Genomic DNA, 18,448 nt, shown 5'->3' with positions numbered 1-18,448 from the left:
TGCTAAATCTGACAACCCTACCCCTAAGCCACTGCTGGTGGTGCCAGCTCTGAGTTTACCCCCCATCCTTCCTCCAGGTGGCACAGGTGGATGCAGAATGTCCTGATCATCACAGGGCTGATCAAGCCCAATGCAGTCCTTACAGGGACAGGCCAAGATGCCCTGCAGTCCTCATGCCTTTGGTCAAAGCAGCCTGAAGCTGCTTTTTTTTTTCTGAGATGGAGTCTCCCTCTGCCGCCAGGATGGAGTGCAGCGGCACTATCTTGGCTCACTGCAGCCTCTGACTCCCTGGTTCAAGCGATTCTCCTGCCTCAGCCTCCTGAGTAGCTGGGATTGCAGGCATGCACCACCACGCTCAGTTAATTTTTGTTTTTTAGTAGAGACAGGGTTTCACCATGTTGGCCAGGATAGTCTCAATCTCCTGACCTTGCGATCCGTCTGCCTTGGCCTCCCAAAGTGCTGAGATTACAGGCATGAGCCACCGCACCTGGCCCTTTTTTTTTTTTTTTTTCCTAAAGGAAATGCTGGCCTCTGAGTTACCAGCTGCACCAGAAGGAGGAGGGGAAGCCTTGTAAATAACATACAAGTATCAGGTAGTCTCCTTGAATTCCAGGGCAACTGAATATTTTCTAAGGCTCTCTTCCAGGGCTTCCTCAATCCTGAACTTTCCCTTTAATAGTAACAGCCTTTGGCAAGAGTATCCATTCATTCCTTAAATCATCCATCTCTCCCGGCCTCCCATCCATCTATCCTAGCCAGGCACTGTGCTAGGCTCTGAGAGTCAGGGGTTGCATAGGAAAGGCATAAACTCTAACCTTGAGTCAGAGCTGGTCCAATATGGGTAGGACCAAACAAAGTCACTCACACCTACATTGAAAAATGGCCGTGGAGGAGAGGAACTCGGCATTCTCACTGGACACTCATAACATCCCTGCAAAGTTAGTGGTATAGGGAAGATGATGGCATTGTGATCCCACTTTACAGACAAAGAAACTGAGGTGCCAAAAGGTACAGTATCTTGGCCAAGATCACAGAGATAGTGAGTGGCAGAGCTGGGACTTCAAGCCCATGCTACCACCTGCCTAGAGTTCTCTTGAGTATTATCTTCTTTCCCATTTAACTCTCAGGAATATGTCTGATATGTGTTAGGAAATCACATCTTTACTATCTAAACAAAGGGGAAAGAACAGAAAAGATCTTGCCTGAGATCCCTTGGTGCTTTAAAAAGAGGAAAATATTCTATGCACATCCAAGGACAATTTCTGTAGAAGGTCCAATTTGCAAACCTGAACTCGTAAGTATGTGTATGGCTAAAGGAATTCCCTTTTCCCTGGACACCCTTAATGCTCTGGCCTCCCGGAGGGCTCCAGCAGGGCGGGGCCGCCTGGCTAGAGGTGGGGCGCCTTCCTCTGAGGGTGAGGTCACCGGAATCCTGTGCTTGGCTTTGCACTGTAACATGGAGTGCTGCCACCCATTGCCTAACACTGCTCTCAGATGCTGGGTGTGTGCCGGGGTGTGAGGCCCCAGGGTCCTGCTCCCCCAGGCCAGTGTCCTCAGGAGCAGTACAGGAGGGGCTGAGCTTCAGGTGGGAGAGATCAGGGAGTGGCATAAGAACTGCAGTGCCCAGTCTGATCCTTTGGATGGGCCTGAGCCAGATCCCAGATGTTACTGGCATTTGCTTTGATTTTGGACTCAGAGCCTCAGTCTTCCTTACGTATACAATGAGAATAGTATTAGGGCCCCACACAGTTATTGCGAGGACTAAATTAGAGAATCTGTGAAAGCCATTGAACCCCTGGTCAGGGGAAGTACACAGATGCTTGCCAAAAGATGATGATGCACACATGACCCCATCCTCAAAGAGCTCTGTCATTCATGTGCTTGTTCAGTCATTCGACCAACACTCTTCAGCATCTATCTCGTGCCACACACTGAAGCAGTAGCAGTGGTCAGCAGGAGAGTGGCACCATCAGAAATTCCTTTCACGAAGTTAGCCCAGTTCAAGTTCCAGCCCAGCCCCACTTCTGTCTCCTTGAGCAGGTGCATGGTTTCTCTACGCTCTGCCCCCCTCACCTTTAAATGAGCCGACAGTCAACTCCTGCTCATTGGCAAATGCTTAACAACCAGTTCTCTGGATGGGGGAACAAAAAGCCCTGCTTTCTAGCACTTGCCAGTTTCCACAGTGTAAATGCTCCCCCAACAGCCAATGTGATTTTCAGCTGGACTGAGTCAAGGTGAGAGGGAAAAAGAGAATTTTAAGAATACCACCAATGTCATTCCTCAGTTTCATTGTCACACCCCCAACCTTGTCATTGCCAGTAACACACCACCTCCCAAATTCCTCATTCAGTCAACAGGCATTTTCTACGTACCTATTATCTGCCCTGTTCTAGGAATGGGCAAATACAGACACCATGTAGAAGTGGGTGGGCAGGTAGTGCAGAAGGGCACACAGGTGATGACCATACAGCGTAATAACTCTTGGAATATCTAGAAATGCACAAGGTGCTTAACAATGGGTATCATTAATTCTTGTTTAGTAGGAAGGTGTAGTCTGATATTCCTCCACCAAATGGATGGTAGCTGGGGAGGGTTTCGGAGGGTTTCAAACCAAGGACACCCCTTTTATTTCTTACCCAACAAATAAAAGAAAAAAGAAACCATTGGGAAGGGTGGGCAATAAAAGCGAAGATAACAATAGATCATTGTGGAAATGGAATAGCAGATATTCTGAGAAAAAGGCTACCAGCAGAGTAAGAGGATGGGAGAGCCAGGGCTCCAGAGGCCACCCAGGCAGGACTGCAGTGAGCTGGGGAGGAACAGCTTCTATCCACCGCTCCCCCAACACCCCTCCTCCCCATTCTATCCAGGCTCCAGAGACCTTGTAGGATAAACTGAGGGCGGGGAGGTACACCAGCTCCACCTGTCTTTTTTATTGTTTGGGTCATGTTAAAGGTTTTGATTTTGAAAATCAAACCTGGGGTTCTGGTACATTCTATAAGAATAGTTAAAAAGAAAAAAAAAAGTCCCTCCATCCCCCTTTTTAAAAACAATTTCAAATAGCAGCCTTACAGTGACTCTGGCATCCTGGTAAGTAAAGAGTCAAGATTTTATACAGAGGTGAATAAAAATAGAAATTCTTCCACTGTGTGTTCTGTGTTACTGATCCCTAAGGTGAGGTGAGTTTCAGACTCCATTATGCACAGTACAAGTTATCCTGCTTGGACTAGGGTAGGGCAATGACATAAGATAACTAAACAGTTACTGTGTGTTGAGCTCCAGGAATATTAAGAAGAGTAAGAGACAGGCCTTGTTCTTGCAGAAGAGATGATTATAATACAGATACAAGCCGGGCACAGTGGCTCACGCCTGTAATCCCAGCACTTTGGGAGGCCAAGGCAGGTGGATCACAAGGTCAGGAGATCGAGACCATCCTGGCTAACACGGTGAAATCCCATCTCTACTAAATACACAAAAAATTAGCCGGGTGTGGTGGTGGGCGTATGTAATCCCAGCTACTCCAGAGGCTGAGGCAGGAGGATGGCATGAACCCGGGAGACAGAGCTTGCAGTGGGCAGAGATCACGCCACTGCACTCCAACCTGGGCGACAGAGCGAGACTTCATCTCAAAAAAATAATAATAATAATAATAATACAGATACAATGTGGTATGTGCACCTACGGCACAAGGAAGTATGTTTCAAGTTACTCGAGGGAGGTCGATATTAACACTGCAGGGTGGGGGGTATCAAGGAAGACTTCTCAGAAGAGGGGACACCTGAGCAGGATTTCAAACATGAATGGAAACTGGCCAGGTGTACAAGATAGGGAAGGGTATTCCAGGTAACAGGGAACAGAATGTACTAAGGCGAAAAGGTGTGTTTGAGAACTACAAGCTGTTTACTCTTCCTGCAGAATAAACAGCACAGGGCCAGGCACGGTGGCTCACATCTATAATCCCAGCACTCTGGGAGGCCAAGGCAGGCAGATCACTTGAGGTCAGGAGTTCGAGATCAACCTGGCCAACATGGTAAAACCCTGTCTCTACTAAAAATACAAAAATTAGCTGAGTGTGGTGGCCTGTGCCTGTAATCCCAGATACCCAGGAGGCTGGGGCACAAGAATCACTTGAACCCCAGAGGCGGAGGCTGCAGTGAGCCGAGATTGCACCACTGCACTCCAGCCTAGGCAACAGAGTGAGACTCTGTCTCTAAAAAACAAACATAAAACAAAATAAAAACAAACAGTAATAGCACAGGAAGCAGAGCTGGAGGCAGAACTAGAGGGAGGGCAGGGCAGGCATGCTTATGACTTTGACTTTGAGGGCAACGATTCCCCCACCACAGGATTACATTAATAAAAGGAGATGCATGGGGAGGGGGCAGGCAGAAGCAAAGTGAAACTGGTCAGATTTATGTTTCAGAAAGACGACCCTCGAGTGGTCACATGGAAGGTAACCAGGAGGTGAACTCAAGATGGGAGGCTTCAGACCAGTGAAGCTGCTGGAAAATTCTAGGTAAGAGAAGCAGTGGAGTGGCAGCGGGGCTGAAGAGAACTGAGTTTGACATCAATTAATTATAATTCTCCTTTCCCTTGTGGTTCTCAAAACCGACAGATCAGGCCGGGCATGGTGGCTCACACCTGTAATCCCAGCACTTTGGGAGGCTAAGGTGGGAGGATCACTTCAGCCCAGGAGTTCAAGACAAGCCTAGGCAACACAGTGAAACCCCATCTCATTTAAAAACAAACAAACAAACAAACAAACTGCTGATTGTCCCCCACCATCCCAGAGAAGAGTATCACCTTTAGTTCAGACCTACCCGGAGCCAGGCTAGCCTAGCCAGGCTCGTCTCCTCAGACACCCCCAACAGGAGTGAGTATCTTTAAATGCCTGGCCATGAGTTCTCCCAGCAAAGATGGCTTTGTGACCCTCTATTTCTCCTGAAGATGAAAGGTCTTTCTCCAGGTCACTGGCCAGGTTTTGGATCGTCCTCAGGGGACCCAGGCTGGCTCAGAGTCCACAAGCTGGACACATCAGGTGGGGGACAGTGGTATCCTGCAACACCCCCACCTGTCCACAACCAAACCTGATTCTACTGGAAGGCCCTGGACCAGGAATGGGAAGACAGAGAAATGTCTGTCTTCCTGAGAAGGGATGAGAAGGGTAGAAAAAGGGGCAGCATCATCATCGTTCCTATTGGGGTGGGGATGGGCTCACTGTCTGTCCAGACTGCAGCTCCTCTCCTGCTCATTATCATCTGAAAGGGGAAAGAAGGGGGCCTGTGAGCTGGCTTCGTACCTTTAACCACTTCCTCCCCTGGGAGACCACTCACACAGTACATGAGGGGCTGGAGAGGGGGCTGACCCAGAGGCATGGAGGCTCTGCAGAACCGCCCAGGCAATGCGGGGCTGCCCCGCCACCTGCTGGCCGCTCCTGGTGGCAGGGGACAGGCATTTTTCCGGGATTCTTCAGGGCAGGACTGAGACTCTAAGGCAGCCAGCATCAATTTGGAGAAAGCCAGGAAGGTATTGAGATTCAGAGAGGTTAGGAAGTTCATGAAGAATCTAGGATGGAGTTCTGTAGGAGAAGCTGATATGTTGGTGGTAGGAAGTCTCTGTCACAAACGTTTAATAATTGCAGGGCCAACTGCCAGGTGAGTTAATGAATCTTAGTTTCTTCTCCCCTTTTTCACCCACTGAGGGGCAAGAACACCATAAACCTAAGATTGTCAAGTCCTAATTAAAGTGTAGACATAGGACGTATGATTGAAATACATTGGGAAAAATTCCTCTGACCAAAGCTGTGTGACCCGTGCACATAGCCTAAAAGTCACACACTGGTCCTTCCTGTGGATTAGAGAGACTGAACAGCAAAATCAAAATTTAAATGTTATGGCTGAGGCCATTCATTGCATTTCAACCTCATTCACTATTTCCCTACCCTACTATACACCACATGGACACTGGAGGGACAGAGATTAATAAGACCCAACTTTATCACCTAGGACCCACGGGGAGAGTAACCAACAGACGAATGGGTTAAATAAATAGCACAATGGGATAAATCCTAATCCTGACTGCCCAGCATATTTGGCATGAAGAAATTAAACAGGCATGCCTACAAGGGGCTACTGTTAAGATGATTAATGTTGCACAGGAAGGATCACAATAGTCTGCAATAATAATACACACTTACGCAGTACTTACTGTCTACCAGGCACATCCTATGCACTGTTATACTAACTCAGATTTTAACTCCACTTACATATATTAACTCTACGACATAGGTACTATCATTATTCCCATTTAGGTGCAGTAACTTACAAAGGTCATATAGTTACTTCAGAGTAGAGATGGAATTTGAACCCAGATAGCCTAGCTCTGATGTCTGTATTCTTAACCACTGCACCGTACTGCCATTTATTAAGCTCAACCTCCACGCAAAGACGTAACTTCCCTGACAAACAGCTGAGCCAGGGATAACACAGCCAGCAAAGAACACTCAAAATCAAGGTCAAATGTTGGGTTCAAGAGAGACAGAAAACTTCAAGGGCCATGCAGGCATTCTGATTACCAAGCAGATAGGCACTGTTCAGGGCAGAGGGCCTAAAAGCAACAGCCCGGCAGATATCAACCCCTAAGCTCAGAGCCTAATAGTGATGCTTTACATAAACACATAAGCAGAGACAAACAAAGTTTCACGATAAATGCCCTTAAGCAAGCAGCAACACCTAAGATGATTCACACTGGATTGGAACACAGGTGATTCACATGACCACTCCGGTTAAGAAGCAGCAATTTCTGAGCAGGAAAGTGGAGACTGACGTCTGAATCTGCTGAACATACTTTAATGTTGACTTTATATAGAGTATGCATTAAAAACTATAAATAGCACCAGGTGTGGTGGCTCACGTATGTAATCCCAGCACTTTGGGAGGCCAAGGTGGGTGGATCACGAGGTCAGGAGATCAAGACCCTCCTGGCTAACATGGTGAAATCTCGTCTCTACTAAAAATACAAAAAAACTACCCGGGCGTGGTGGTGTCTGCCTGTAGTCCCAGCTAGTTGGGAGGCTGAGGCAGGAGAATCACTTGAACCCAGGAGGTGGAGGTTGCAGTAAGCTGAGATTGTGAAACTGCACTCCAGCCTGGACAACAGAGCGAGACTCCATCTCAAAAAAAAAAAACCAAAAACACAAAACTATAAATAGCAAGGCATAGGTTTAATCATTCCCAACCTGTTAATGTCTCAAGGAGTGAATGTGCGTATATACATACACATTGTACTAACAGAGCATCTGGCACATTTAATGAACGGGATACATTCATTTATTCAGTTAATACATGTTACTTGGTACCTACTGATACAGTTTGACTGTGTACCCACCCAAATCTCATCTTAAATTGTAGTTCCCATAATCTCCATGTGTTGTGGGAGGGACTCAGTGGGAGGTAATTGAATTATGGGGGCAGTTACCCCCATGCTGCTGCTCTCGTGGCAGAGAGTTCTCACAAGAGCTGATGGTTTTATAAGGGGCTTCCCCCTTCACTTCGCACTCATTCATTCTCTCTCCTGCCGCCCTGTGAAGAGGTGGCTTCTGCCATGATTGTAAGTTTCCTGAGGCCTCCCCAGCCATGTGGAACTGTGAGTCAATTAAACCTGTTTTCCTTTATAAATTACCCACTCTCAGGTAGTTATTTATAGCAGTGTGAGAATGGACTAGTAAAGCAAATTGGTACCCCAGAGAGTGGGATGCTTATGTCAAGATACCCAAAAATGTGTAACTGACTTTGAAACTGGGTGACAGGTAGAGGCTGGAACAGTTTGGAGGGCTTAGAAGAAGACAGGAAAATATGGGAAAGTTTGGAACTTTCTAGAGGCTTGAAGGGCTCAGAAGACAGGAAGACATGGGAAAGTTTGAAACTTCCTAGAGACTTGTTGAATGGTTTTGACCAAAATTCTGATAGTGATATGGATAATGAAGTCCAGGTTGAGGTGGTCTCAGATGGAGATGAAAAACTTGTTGGGAACTGGAGTAAAGGTAGCTCTTGCTATGCAAAGAGACTGGCAGCATTTTGCCCCTGCCCTAGAGATCTGTGGAACTTTGAACTTGAGAGAGATGATTTAGGGTATCTGGCAGAAGAAATTTCTAAGCAGCAAAACATTCAAGAGGAAGCAGAGCATAAAAGTTTGAAAAACTTGCAGCCTGACAATGTGATAGAAAAGAAAAATCCATTTGCTGGGGAGAAATTCAAGCCCACTGCAGAAATTTACAGAAGTAACAAGGAGCCAAATGTTTATCACCAAGACAATGGGGAAAATGTCTCTAGGGCATGTCACAGACCTTGCGGGCAGCCCCTCCAATCACATGCCAGGAGGCCTAGGAGGCAAGAATAGTTTCATGAGCTGGGTCCAGGGCCCCCCCTCCTGTGTGCAGTCTCAAGACTTGGTGCCTATGTCCCAGCCACTTCAGCTTGGCTAAAAGAGATCAAGGTACAGCTGAGGCTGTTGCTTCAGAGGGTGCAAGCCCCAAGCCTTGGCAGCTTCCACATGGTGCTGGCCCTGCAGATGCATAGAAGTCAAGTAGTCAGGTTTGGGAACCTCTGCCTAGATTTCAGAGGATGTATGGAAACACTTGAGTGTCCAGGCAGAAGTTTGCTGCAGGGGTGGGGCCCTCATGAAGAACCTCTGCTAGGGCAGTGGGGAAGGGAAATGTGGGGTTGGAGCCCCCACACAGAGTCCCTACTGGGGCACTGCCTAGTGGAGCTGTGAGAAGAGGGCCACTGTACTCCAGACCCCGGAATCGTAGATCCACTGACAGCTCACACTGTGAGCCTGGAAAAGACACGCAATGCCAACCTCTGAAGGCAGCTGGGAGTGGGAGCTGTACCCTGCAAAGCTATACGGATGGAACTATCCAAGGTCGGGGGAGCCCACCTCTTGTGTCAGCATTACGTGGATGTGAGACATGGAGTCAAAGGAGATTATTTCAGAGCTTTAGGATTTAATTACTGCCTCATTGGATCAGTTACCTGGATGTGAGACATAGAGTCAAAGGGGATTATTTCAGAGCTTTAAGATTTAATTACTGCCTCACTAGATTTCAGATTTGCATGGGGCCTGTAGCCCCTTTGATTTGGCCAATTTCTCCCATTTGGAATGCATGTCTTTACCCAATGCCTATACCTCCATTGGATCTAGGAAGTAACTAACTTGCTTTTGATTTTACAGGCTTCTAAGAGGAAGGCATTTGACTTGTCTCAGGTGAGACTTTGGACTTGGACTTTTGGGTTAATGCTGGAATAAGACTTCGGGGAACTGTTAGGAAGGCATGATTGTGTTTTGAAATGTGAGATTTGGGAGGGGTCAGGGGTGGAATGATATGGTTTGGCTGTGTACCCACCCAAATTTCATCTTGAATTGTAGTTCCCATAATCCCCATGTGTGATGGGAGGGATCCAGAGGGAGGTAATTTGAATCCTGGGGGCGGTTACCCCCATGTTGGTGTTCTCATGGCAGTGAGTGAGTTCTCACAAGAGCTGATCATTTTATAAGGGGCTTTCCCCTTCGCTTGGCACTCATTCATTCTCTCTCCTGCCACCCTGTGAAGAGGTGCCTTCCGCTATGATTGTAAGTTTTGTGAGGCCTCCCCAGCCGTGTGGAACTGTGAGTCAATTAAACCTCTTTCCTTTATTAATTACCCAGTCTCAGGCAGTTCTTCAGGCAGTATGAGAACAGACTAATACACCTACTACGTGGTCACCTTTGGAGGCATGCACATGCAACCCTGTTCTCCATCCCCAAAGGCCATGCACGCGTCCACTGTCAGACATTTCTAGTTCCCATCCATGCATTCCTCTGCTCTGGATGCAATGCTTCCATCTCCATGTTTGGGCTCACCCCCTGATCTGCAATTTCTTTTTTTTTGAGACAGAGTCTCGCTGTCTACCGGGCTGGAGTGCAGTGGCGCAATCTCGGCTTACTGCAAGCTCTGCCTCCCAGGTTCACACCATTCTCCTGCCTCAGCCTCCCCAGTAGCTGGGACTACAAGCGCCCGCCACCACGCCTGGCTAATTTTTTGTATTTTTAGTAGAGATGGGGTTTCACCATGTTAGCCAGGATGGTCTCGATCTCCTGACCTCATGATCTGCCCACTTCGGCCTCCCAAAATGCTGGGATTACAGGCGTGAGCCACCGCACCCGGCCTGAACTGCAATTTCTATGTCTCCAGCTAGACTGATAACATTTATCACCTCTGAGTACCTAACAGCTGGGATAGAGACTTATTCTCCAAATGCAGCTCCACATAAGCAGGATCCTATTCCCTACTATACCCGTGCATCTCAGCTATGCCTGGCACCGAATCAGTGCTCAGTAAACTACCTGGTGAATGACTGCTACAGTGATCTTGACATAGGTGTCAGGTCTGGGCCACTGGGGAACTTACCAGCTAGGGGGCACTGCCTGAGAAGAGGCTGGCAGTGGTCATTTCTGCCCACCTTTGGTGTTCAAAAGACAGGCTCTGGAGCCAGACTGCCAGTATCTGGAAGAGCTGAGATGCACACTCAGGCACTCTGATCCCAAGGGTCTGGGATAAGGACTGTGGACATGTATCCTCTTTTATCCTCAAAATAAGCTCATTTTATGGAAGGAGGGTGGCTGAGGCTGACAGGTTAATCTGGCAAGTACCACCAGATGTATTTCAGATTTTAAAAGTTTTCCATTTTTAGGACGGTAATATGGTGAATATACCATATTTTATATAACACTTCCAGCAGGCTCTGAACTATACTCCATATCAAACACATTCAGATGCTTGCAGCAAATCATATGAACAAACACACTTAGTATAATTACAGCCTCGCTTTCCTGCATATTAGGCTTTGCTACCAAAAGAATTGCAAAATATTTTCTAGTTTCCAGAGTGTGTTGGATTTGGGATTTGCAGGCAAGAGACTGTGGACCTGTAAATATAAAGCCGTTAGAAGAGAAAGTGGCACTGAGTAGGTGCTGTGGGCCTAGCATGCAGCAGCCACTTGGTACATGTTAGTTTCCTTCTCTCCAGCCAGGCTCTGATAGCACTTGAGCCTCTCATAGCTCTCCCCTTCTCTTTTCCCAAGAGATGAGATAATCCCCACTCCTCTCTTGCCCCAGAAGGCAGTAGAACTTGCAAATTCCTGCTTACCAGTCTGTATGGGCATCATCGATCACCAACAGGATCCTGGGTCTTTGAACAATGGGCGTGGAGGGACCTGGAGGCTCCATCAGTCCTGAGGTGGCCTGAGGGGCCTGCTTCATGGCACTGGAGAGGGAGCTAAAAAGGCTGGATCCTGGAGAGGAGAAGGAGGCAGCCAGGGGCTGGGGGTGCCTCCTCTCCATGGCCGGGGAAGCAGGTGAGCTGGTGGAGCTATCTGGGCGTTGCAGGTCTGTCATATAGCCATTAGGCAGGTTGGCCACGAAGCTGCTGTCAGAGAGACGTCGCCGGAGGAAATTCATGGCTGTGGATGGATGGAGATGACTGGCTCCTACCCGGACGTGTGTAGGTGAGGCCCAGAAGACAGGCTGCTGCCAGGTACAGGGAGTGGTAGGACTTCAGCCAGAAGAGCCAGGGGGATTTTGCACAACCAGCAGTCAGCTTTAGCTGCCTTTGTTTACCTGTTGGAAATAAGCCAACAAATACGTAAGTGGAAATGACCTCCACCCCCTTAAAAGCAAACAGATACAGCACTTTCCTGCCCCACTGCAGGTGGCAATGTAAATTAGGACATCCTTCTGGAAAGGAATTTGGCTACATGTATTAAGAGGATAGCTTTTTAGCCTACAGTTTCCATTTTCTGGAATTATATTGCAAAGAAAGATTCTAAGTTACAGAAAAAGCTTCATGCACAAATATGTTAATCACAGGTTATTTACACTAGCAAAATACTGGGAAGTATCTCAACATTCAACCACGGTTTAACGAATAAGTCAACTACAGCACAGTTACTCAATGAACCTTTTGTGGCTATTTTTAAAGGTGTCTTGAAAAAGGGATTTTGGTAACAGAAACAATTTCGTGTTCTAATGATGTTTAAAAGATAATGATTCAAAATTATAGGAACCAAATGACTACAAAGATGTACAAGTTGAAAGAACAAAACTTTGGAAATAAAAGAAATCAAAGTGTTAACAGTGATTATATTTTGGTAACGCAAGTACATGCCTTTTTTTCTTTTTCTTTCCACTTATTTATATTTTTCAAATTTTTTAGAATGCTTATTACTATGGACTGGCCTGCCCCCTACCTCACCAAACTTACATGTTGAAGATAATGCTGAATATGATGCTTTGGAATTGAGCCCTTTGGGAGGTAATTATGGTTAGTGGGGTCATTAGGGTGTGCCCCACGCGAAGGAAGTACAGCCCTTATAAGAAAGGATGCCAGAGAGCTTGCTTTCCCTGCACTATGTGAAAGTGAAGGTAAAAGGCAGCCATCTGCAAACCAGGAGAGGGCCCTCACCAGAACCAGGCAGAGCTGACACCCTGACCTTGGACTTCCCAGCCTCCAGAACTGTGAGAAATAAGTATCTGTTGTTTAACCCACCCAGCCTATGGTATTTTGTTATGTCAGCACAAGCAGATAATACACACATCCATTGCATTTCTAAACAGAGTAACATAAGTGAAAAACAACCCACACTGCTCATTTGAGATCAAAACATCCCACTGAGAACAATGAGTATTTAAACCGTTAGACTTTACATTTTTTGTTAAGATTATTACATACATTTTTTTTTTTTTTGAAACAGGGTCTCACTTTGTCACCCATGCTGGAGTGCAGCAGCACGATCTTGGTTCACTGCAACCTCTACCTCCCAGATTCGAGAGATTCTCCTGCCTCAGCCTCCCAAGTAGCTGGGATTACACGCACCTACCACCACACCCAGCTAATTATTGTATTTTTAGTAGAGATGAGGTTTCATTATGTTGGCCAGCCTGGTCTCAAACTCCTGGCCTCAAGTGATCTGCGTGCTTTGGCCTCCCAAAGTGCTGGGATCACAGGCGTGAGTCACTGTGCCCAGCCAGTATTTTTATTGTACTAAAATTTACTTAAGATTGAAATGCACAGTTCTTAGATATATACTTCTTTGAGTTTTGATAAATGTATATACTAGTATAATGTTTATTATATTTCTATTACCTCAGAAAGTTATTTTGTGCCCCTTGTGGTCCATCCACACCCCCTAACAGGCAAACTCTTCTGATGCATGTCACCATTTATTAATTTTACCTGTTCTTGAGCTTCATATAAATGTAATCAAATATATTATGCTTTTGTTAATAACTGCTTCCCTCAATGGTTCTTAGATGCAATATGTTGTATAGCAGTCATTCTAGTTTTAAAATCACTGAATATCATTTTAATGGATGGATAAACCACAAATTGCTACTCTGTTCTCCTGTTGATGAAAATTTGAGGTCAGGCATGGTGGCTCACACCTGTAATTCCAGAACTTTGGGAAGCTTCAGCAGATCACTTAAAGCCAGGAGTTTGAGACCAGCCTGGCCAACATGGTGAAACCCCCTCTCTACTAAAAATAAAAATAATTAAAAAAAAAAAAAGCTGGGTGTGGTGGTGTGCACCTGTACGCCCAGCTACTTGGGAGGCTGAGGCATGAGACTCGCTTGTACCCAGGAGGTGGAGGTTGCAGTGAGCCAAAATTACGCCACTGCACTCCAGCCTGGGTGACAGAGTGAGACTTTATCTCAAAAAAAAAAAAAAAAAAAAAAAAGAGAGAGAGAGAGAAAAAAAAAAGAAAAAGAAAGAAAAAAGAAAATAAAAAGAAAATTTGAAATGTTTCCAGTTTTCAGGAATTATGAATAAATTGCTGCAAGAAATTTTTATTTAAGTCTTTTTGTGGAGATAGATAGATGATGAATGGATGGATGGATAGATAGATAGATTGAGAAGTAGATCTTTTCTTTGAGAAAATACCCAGGAGTTCATTTGTTGGGTCATGGGGTAAGTGTATGTCTAACTTAATAAGAAACTGTCAAAAAGTTTCCCATAGTGGTTGTTTGATTTTGCACACTCCATTTGAGAATTCCCATTCCTCCACATCCTTTCTCACATTTGGTTGTTGTCTTTTTCATCTTACCCGTTCTAGTGGGTGTAGCACAGTACCTTATTGTGTTTTAAATTTATTTTGTCTGATATTTAATGAGACTGAACAAGTTTCACGGGTTTACTGGCCAGTGACATATCTTCTTTTGTGGAGTATCTATTCAAATCTTTGACCCATTTCTAAAAGGCAGGTTGTTTATCTTTTTATTTTTGATTTGTAGGAGTTCTTTATATATTCTAGATACAAGTCCCTTGTCAGACACGTACATCCTAAACATTTTCTACCATTCTGTGGCTTGCTACTTCATTCCTTCATGAGCAGAAGTATGGCAGAATAAAACAACTCTTAAAAAAGTGAATTGTTTGAGATAAAAGCATCCCAATAAGAAAAAAAATTATACCATAGGATGAGATCATACTTCCACATTTTGGTATTGGGAATACTTTACATATTCTTTCATATATATGTATCTAAACACACACATACATATATATAAAATATAAATATATATATATAGTCTATTATACATATCTGCAGATGTTTTGATAAACAGAAATTTTTATTTTTATTATTTTTACTTTTATTTTTTTGTTTGAGACACAGTTTTGCTCTTGTTGCCCAGGCTGGAGTACAATGGCATGATCTCAGCTCACCACAAACTCTGCCTCCTGGGTTCAAGCGATTCTCCTGCCTCAGCCTCCCGAGTAGCTGGCATTACAGGCATGCACCACCAGACCTGGCCACTTTTGTATTTTTAGTAGAGATGGGGTTTCTCCATGTTGGTTGGGCTGGTTGCGAACTCCCAACCTCAGTTGATCCGCCCACCTCGGCCTCCCAAAGTGCTGGGATTACAGGCATGAGTCACTGTGCCTGGTCAGAAACTTTTATTTTTATGAAACCTAATTTATCAAATTTTTCATTTATGGTGTTCCTGTATCTGTTCTTAAAAATCTCTGCAGTCCGGGTGTGGGGGCTCTATTAAAAATACAAAATTAGCCAGGCGTGGTGGCGCATGCCTGTAATCCCAGCTACTCGGGAGGCTGAGACAGGAGAATCGCTTGAACCCAGGAGGCGGAGTTGCAGCGAGCCAGGGTCATGCCATTGCACTCCAGCCTAGACAACATGAGCGAAACTCCATCTCAAAAAATGATAGAAAAAAAAAATCTGCCTACCCCAAGATCACAGTCATACCGTCCTGTAACGTCTTATAGAAGCTTTATAGTTCTACCTTTTCTATTGAGGTCAGGGATCCATCTAAACTTGATTTTTGAGTGACATGAAGTAGAGTATGAAGTGCCTTTTCACCCCCGTTCATTCATCCAGGTTGCCAGCACCATTTATGAAAGTATTTTTCTCCCACTGAATTGCTTTGGTGGCCTTGTTGGCACCAATTGGCTGTACGTGTGTGGGTCTACTTCTGGACTGTTTAATATACTCCACTGATCTGTCTATTCTTACATTTATTGATTGTTATGGCTTTTCAGAAAGTTTTAAAATCAGGTAAAGTGAGTCCTCCCACCTAAATTTTCTGTCTCAAGATTGTCTTAAGTATCTTAGGTCTTATTTTCATATGCATTTTAAAATCAACTTTTAAGAAAAAGTCTGTTGGAATATTGTTCAAGATTGAATAGACTGAGCAGAATTGTCACTGAACAATATTGGTTTTTCTGCTTTATGAACACAGTAGACCACTCTATTCAGAAAGTTTTTTGTGATTTTCAATATAGAGATCTCGCATACATTTTGCTAAATTTATTCCTATTTTGTTTGGGGGGTTTTTGCATGTTTTTAAAATGACACTGTTTTCTAAGTTTCACTTTCCATTTGTTTGCTGCCAGTATAATATTATTTTCAATATATTGACATGCTAAATTCAAGTATTGTTGCTACTAGTTGTTTATAGATTCCTTAATACTTTCTACTTAAATAATCACGTAATCTACAAAGCGAGATATCTTTACTTCTTTCTTTCCGATCTAAATGACTTTTACTAATTTTCCTTATCTGATTGTCCTAGCTAGGGCCTCCAATATTGAACAGAAATCATGAAAACACACACACCTAATCATGAAACACACACACATGAAATCATGAAAACACACACACCTAAGATTTGTTCCTAATCTTAGGGGGAAAACATTCAGTATCTCACCATTAATGTGGTGTTAACTGTAGGTTTTTTGGTAAATTACTAGATTCAGGCAGTTCCCTTTATTATTATTTGGATGAGAGTCCTTATCATGAATGGGAGTTGAATTTGCCAAGCGATTTACTAAATGTAGAGGATTATGTGTTTTTGAAACCATTTATTTGCTTAACAATGTGGTAAATTACATTGATTGATTTTTAAATGTTAAACCAAACTTGCATTCCTGGGATAAATCCCACTTGATCATAGTGTATTACCCTTTTTATATATTGGTGGATTTAATCTGTTAACATTTTGCTATTTTTGTGTCTATGTTCATGACAAAAACATTGGTCTGTAGTTTTATTTTTTTGGCAATGTCTTTGCTAGGTTTTGGTATCAGTGTAATGTTAACCTCACAAAATAGATTGGGAAATATTCCCTCCTTTTCTATTTTCTGAAAGAGTCTGTGTAATATTGTGGGGTTTTTTCTTAAATTATTGGCAGAATTCAACAGTGAAACCATCTGGGGTTGGTTTTTCTTTGTGGGAAAGTTTTTAATGATGAATTGAATCTCCTTTATAAAGCTATTCATCTTTTGTTTTTCTTTTTATCTCAATTTTGACAATATGTGATTTCAAGCATTTTGTCCATTTCATCTTGGTTGTGATACTTACTGGCAATAAAGTTGTTCATAATATATCCTTTCTGTAGGATCTTATGATTCCTCCTGATATTCCCGATACTGGTAATTTGCTTTTTCTCTCTTTTTGACTGATCCATGTTGCTAAGAATTTATAAATTGTATTACTCTTTCAGGGCACCAACTTGCAGCCTTTTCAATTTCTCCATTGTTTGTTTTCTATTTCACTTATTTCTGTTTTTTATTACTTACTTTCTTCTCCTTACTTTTGGTTTAAGTTTAATTTGCTGTTCTGTTTTCTAGAGTCTTGAGCTGGGAACACAGATCATTAATTTTAAACCCTTTATTTCACCAATAAAAGTATTTAAAGCAATGTGCTTCCTTCCCAGAAATTCTGACATGTTGAATTTTCATTATCATTCATTTCACATTATTCTGTATATCCCTTATAATTTTCTGACCCATGTATTACTAAAACATGCATTTAATTTTCAAATTTCAGTGCTTTTTAATTATTGTCGTGTTAATGCTTTTAATATAAATCATTTGTGATTCGTGAACATAGTCTATAAGTTTTTAAACCTTTGCCATTCATTAAGATTAATTTTGCTGGGTCCGGTGGCTCACGCCTGTAATCCTAGCCCTTTGGGAGGCCGAGCGGGCAGATCACGAAGTCAGGAGATCAAGACCATCCTGGCTAACACGGTGAAGCCCAGTCTCTACTAAAAATACAAAAAAAAATTAGTCGGGCATGGTGGCAGGTGCCTGTAGTCCCAGTTACTGGGGAGGCTGAGGCAGGAGAATGGTGTGAACCTGGGAAGCAGAGCTTGCAGTGAGCCAACATTGCGCCACTGCACTCCAGCTTGGGCGACAAAGCAAGACTCTGTCTCAAAAAAAAAAAAAAAAAAGGTTAATTGTATGGTTCAATACAGTCTATCTTGACGAATGTTCCAGATGCACTTGGAAAGAACGCGTATTTTGCGGTTGTTGGGTGTAATGCTCTGCAAATATTACTTAGATTGTTTTCAAGTCCAATTCCCCAGGTAGCTGACACTCCCTTGGTCACTTGCAAGCAGGAAGTTTATTAGGCAGTGCTTCCATCCATGCTCAACAACTGTGGGCAGGAATGAAAAGCAGATGTGGGCTGAGAGACAGACAGACCCACCAAAGGTTCAACAGAGGCGTCGGTTGATCCTAGTGGGCGCATGGACCTGGGGTATCTCTTTCGATGTCCTCATTTTCCAGCCACTCTGTGAGCTTATACTCTGACCACTGATGTGTCAAACCAGCAAAGCTGCAGTTCTCCACTTTAGTTCCAGCTGCTCCATGCCAGGTGGCCTGGGAAGAGCCACCTAAATGTATATTTCACTAAGTGGGTGTGGTTTCCTTCCCTCAAGGGTCAAATCCTGTCCACATTCTATTTTTTTGTTTTTCTCCAGCAACCTCAAATCGTTTGAAATATTTTATCCAAAGTTTATCATTATCATCTGTGAGAGGTTTAGTCCAACACAGGCTACGGAATCATTACTGGAACTGAGCCTCTTACATTTTTCAAATACCAGACAGAAAAGT

General features: G+C 44.0%; 1 protein-coding gene across 2 annotated transcripts in view; it reads right to left on the bottom strand.

Moving 5' to 3' along the window:
• The window catches only part of SYN3 (synapsin III), a 543,258-nt gene that overhangs the window by 478,168 nt on the left and 46,642 nt on the right, over positions 1-18,448 (bottom strand). For both annotated transcript variants that reach the window (XM_007975579.3, XM_007975580.3), the window contains exon 2: positions 11,186-11,655. In XM_007975579.3, coding sequence (XP_007973770.1) covers positions 11,186-11,496 — 311 coding nt within the window. In that variant the 5' untranslated portion in view covers positions 11,497-11,655. The remainder of the gene's footprint in view (positions 1-11,185; positions 11,656-18,448) is intronic.

Source organism: Chlorocebus sabaeus, chromosome 19, assembly GCF_047675955.1.
Source record: "Chlorocebus sabaeus isolate Y175 chromosome 19, mChlSab1.0.hap1, whole genome shotgun sequence".
Taxonomy (NCBI): Eukaryota; Metazoa; Chordata; class Mammalia; order Primates; family Cercopithecidae; genus Chlorocebus; species Chlorocebus sabaeus.
The sequence above is the reverse complement of the archived record's forward strand: the minus strand, read 5'-3'. Positions and strand labels throughout refer to the sequence as shown.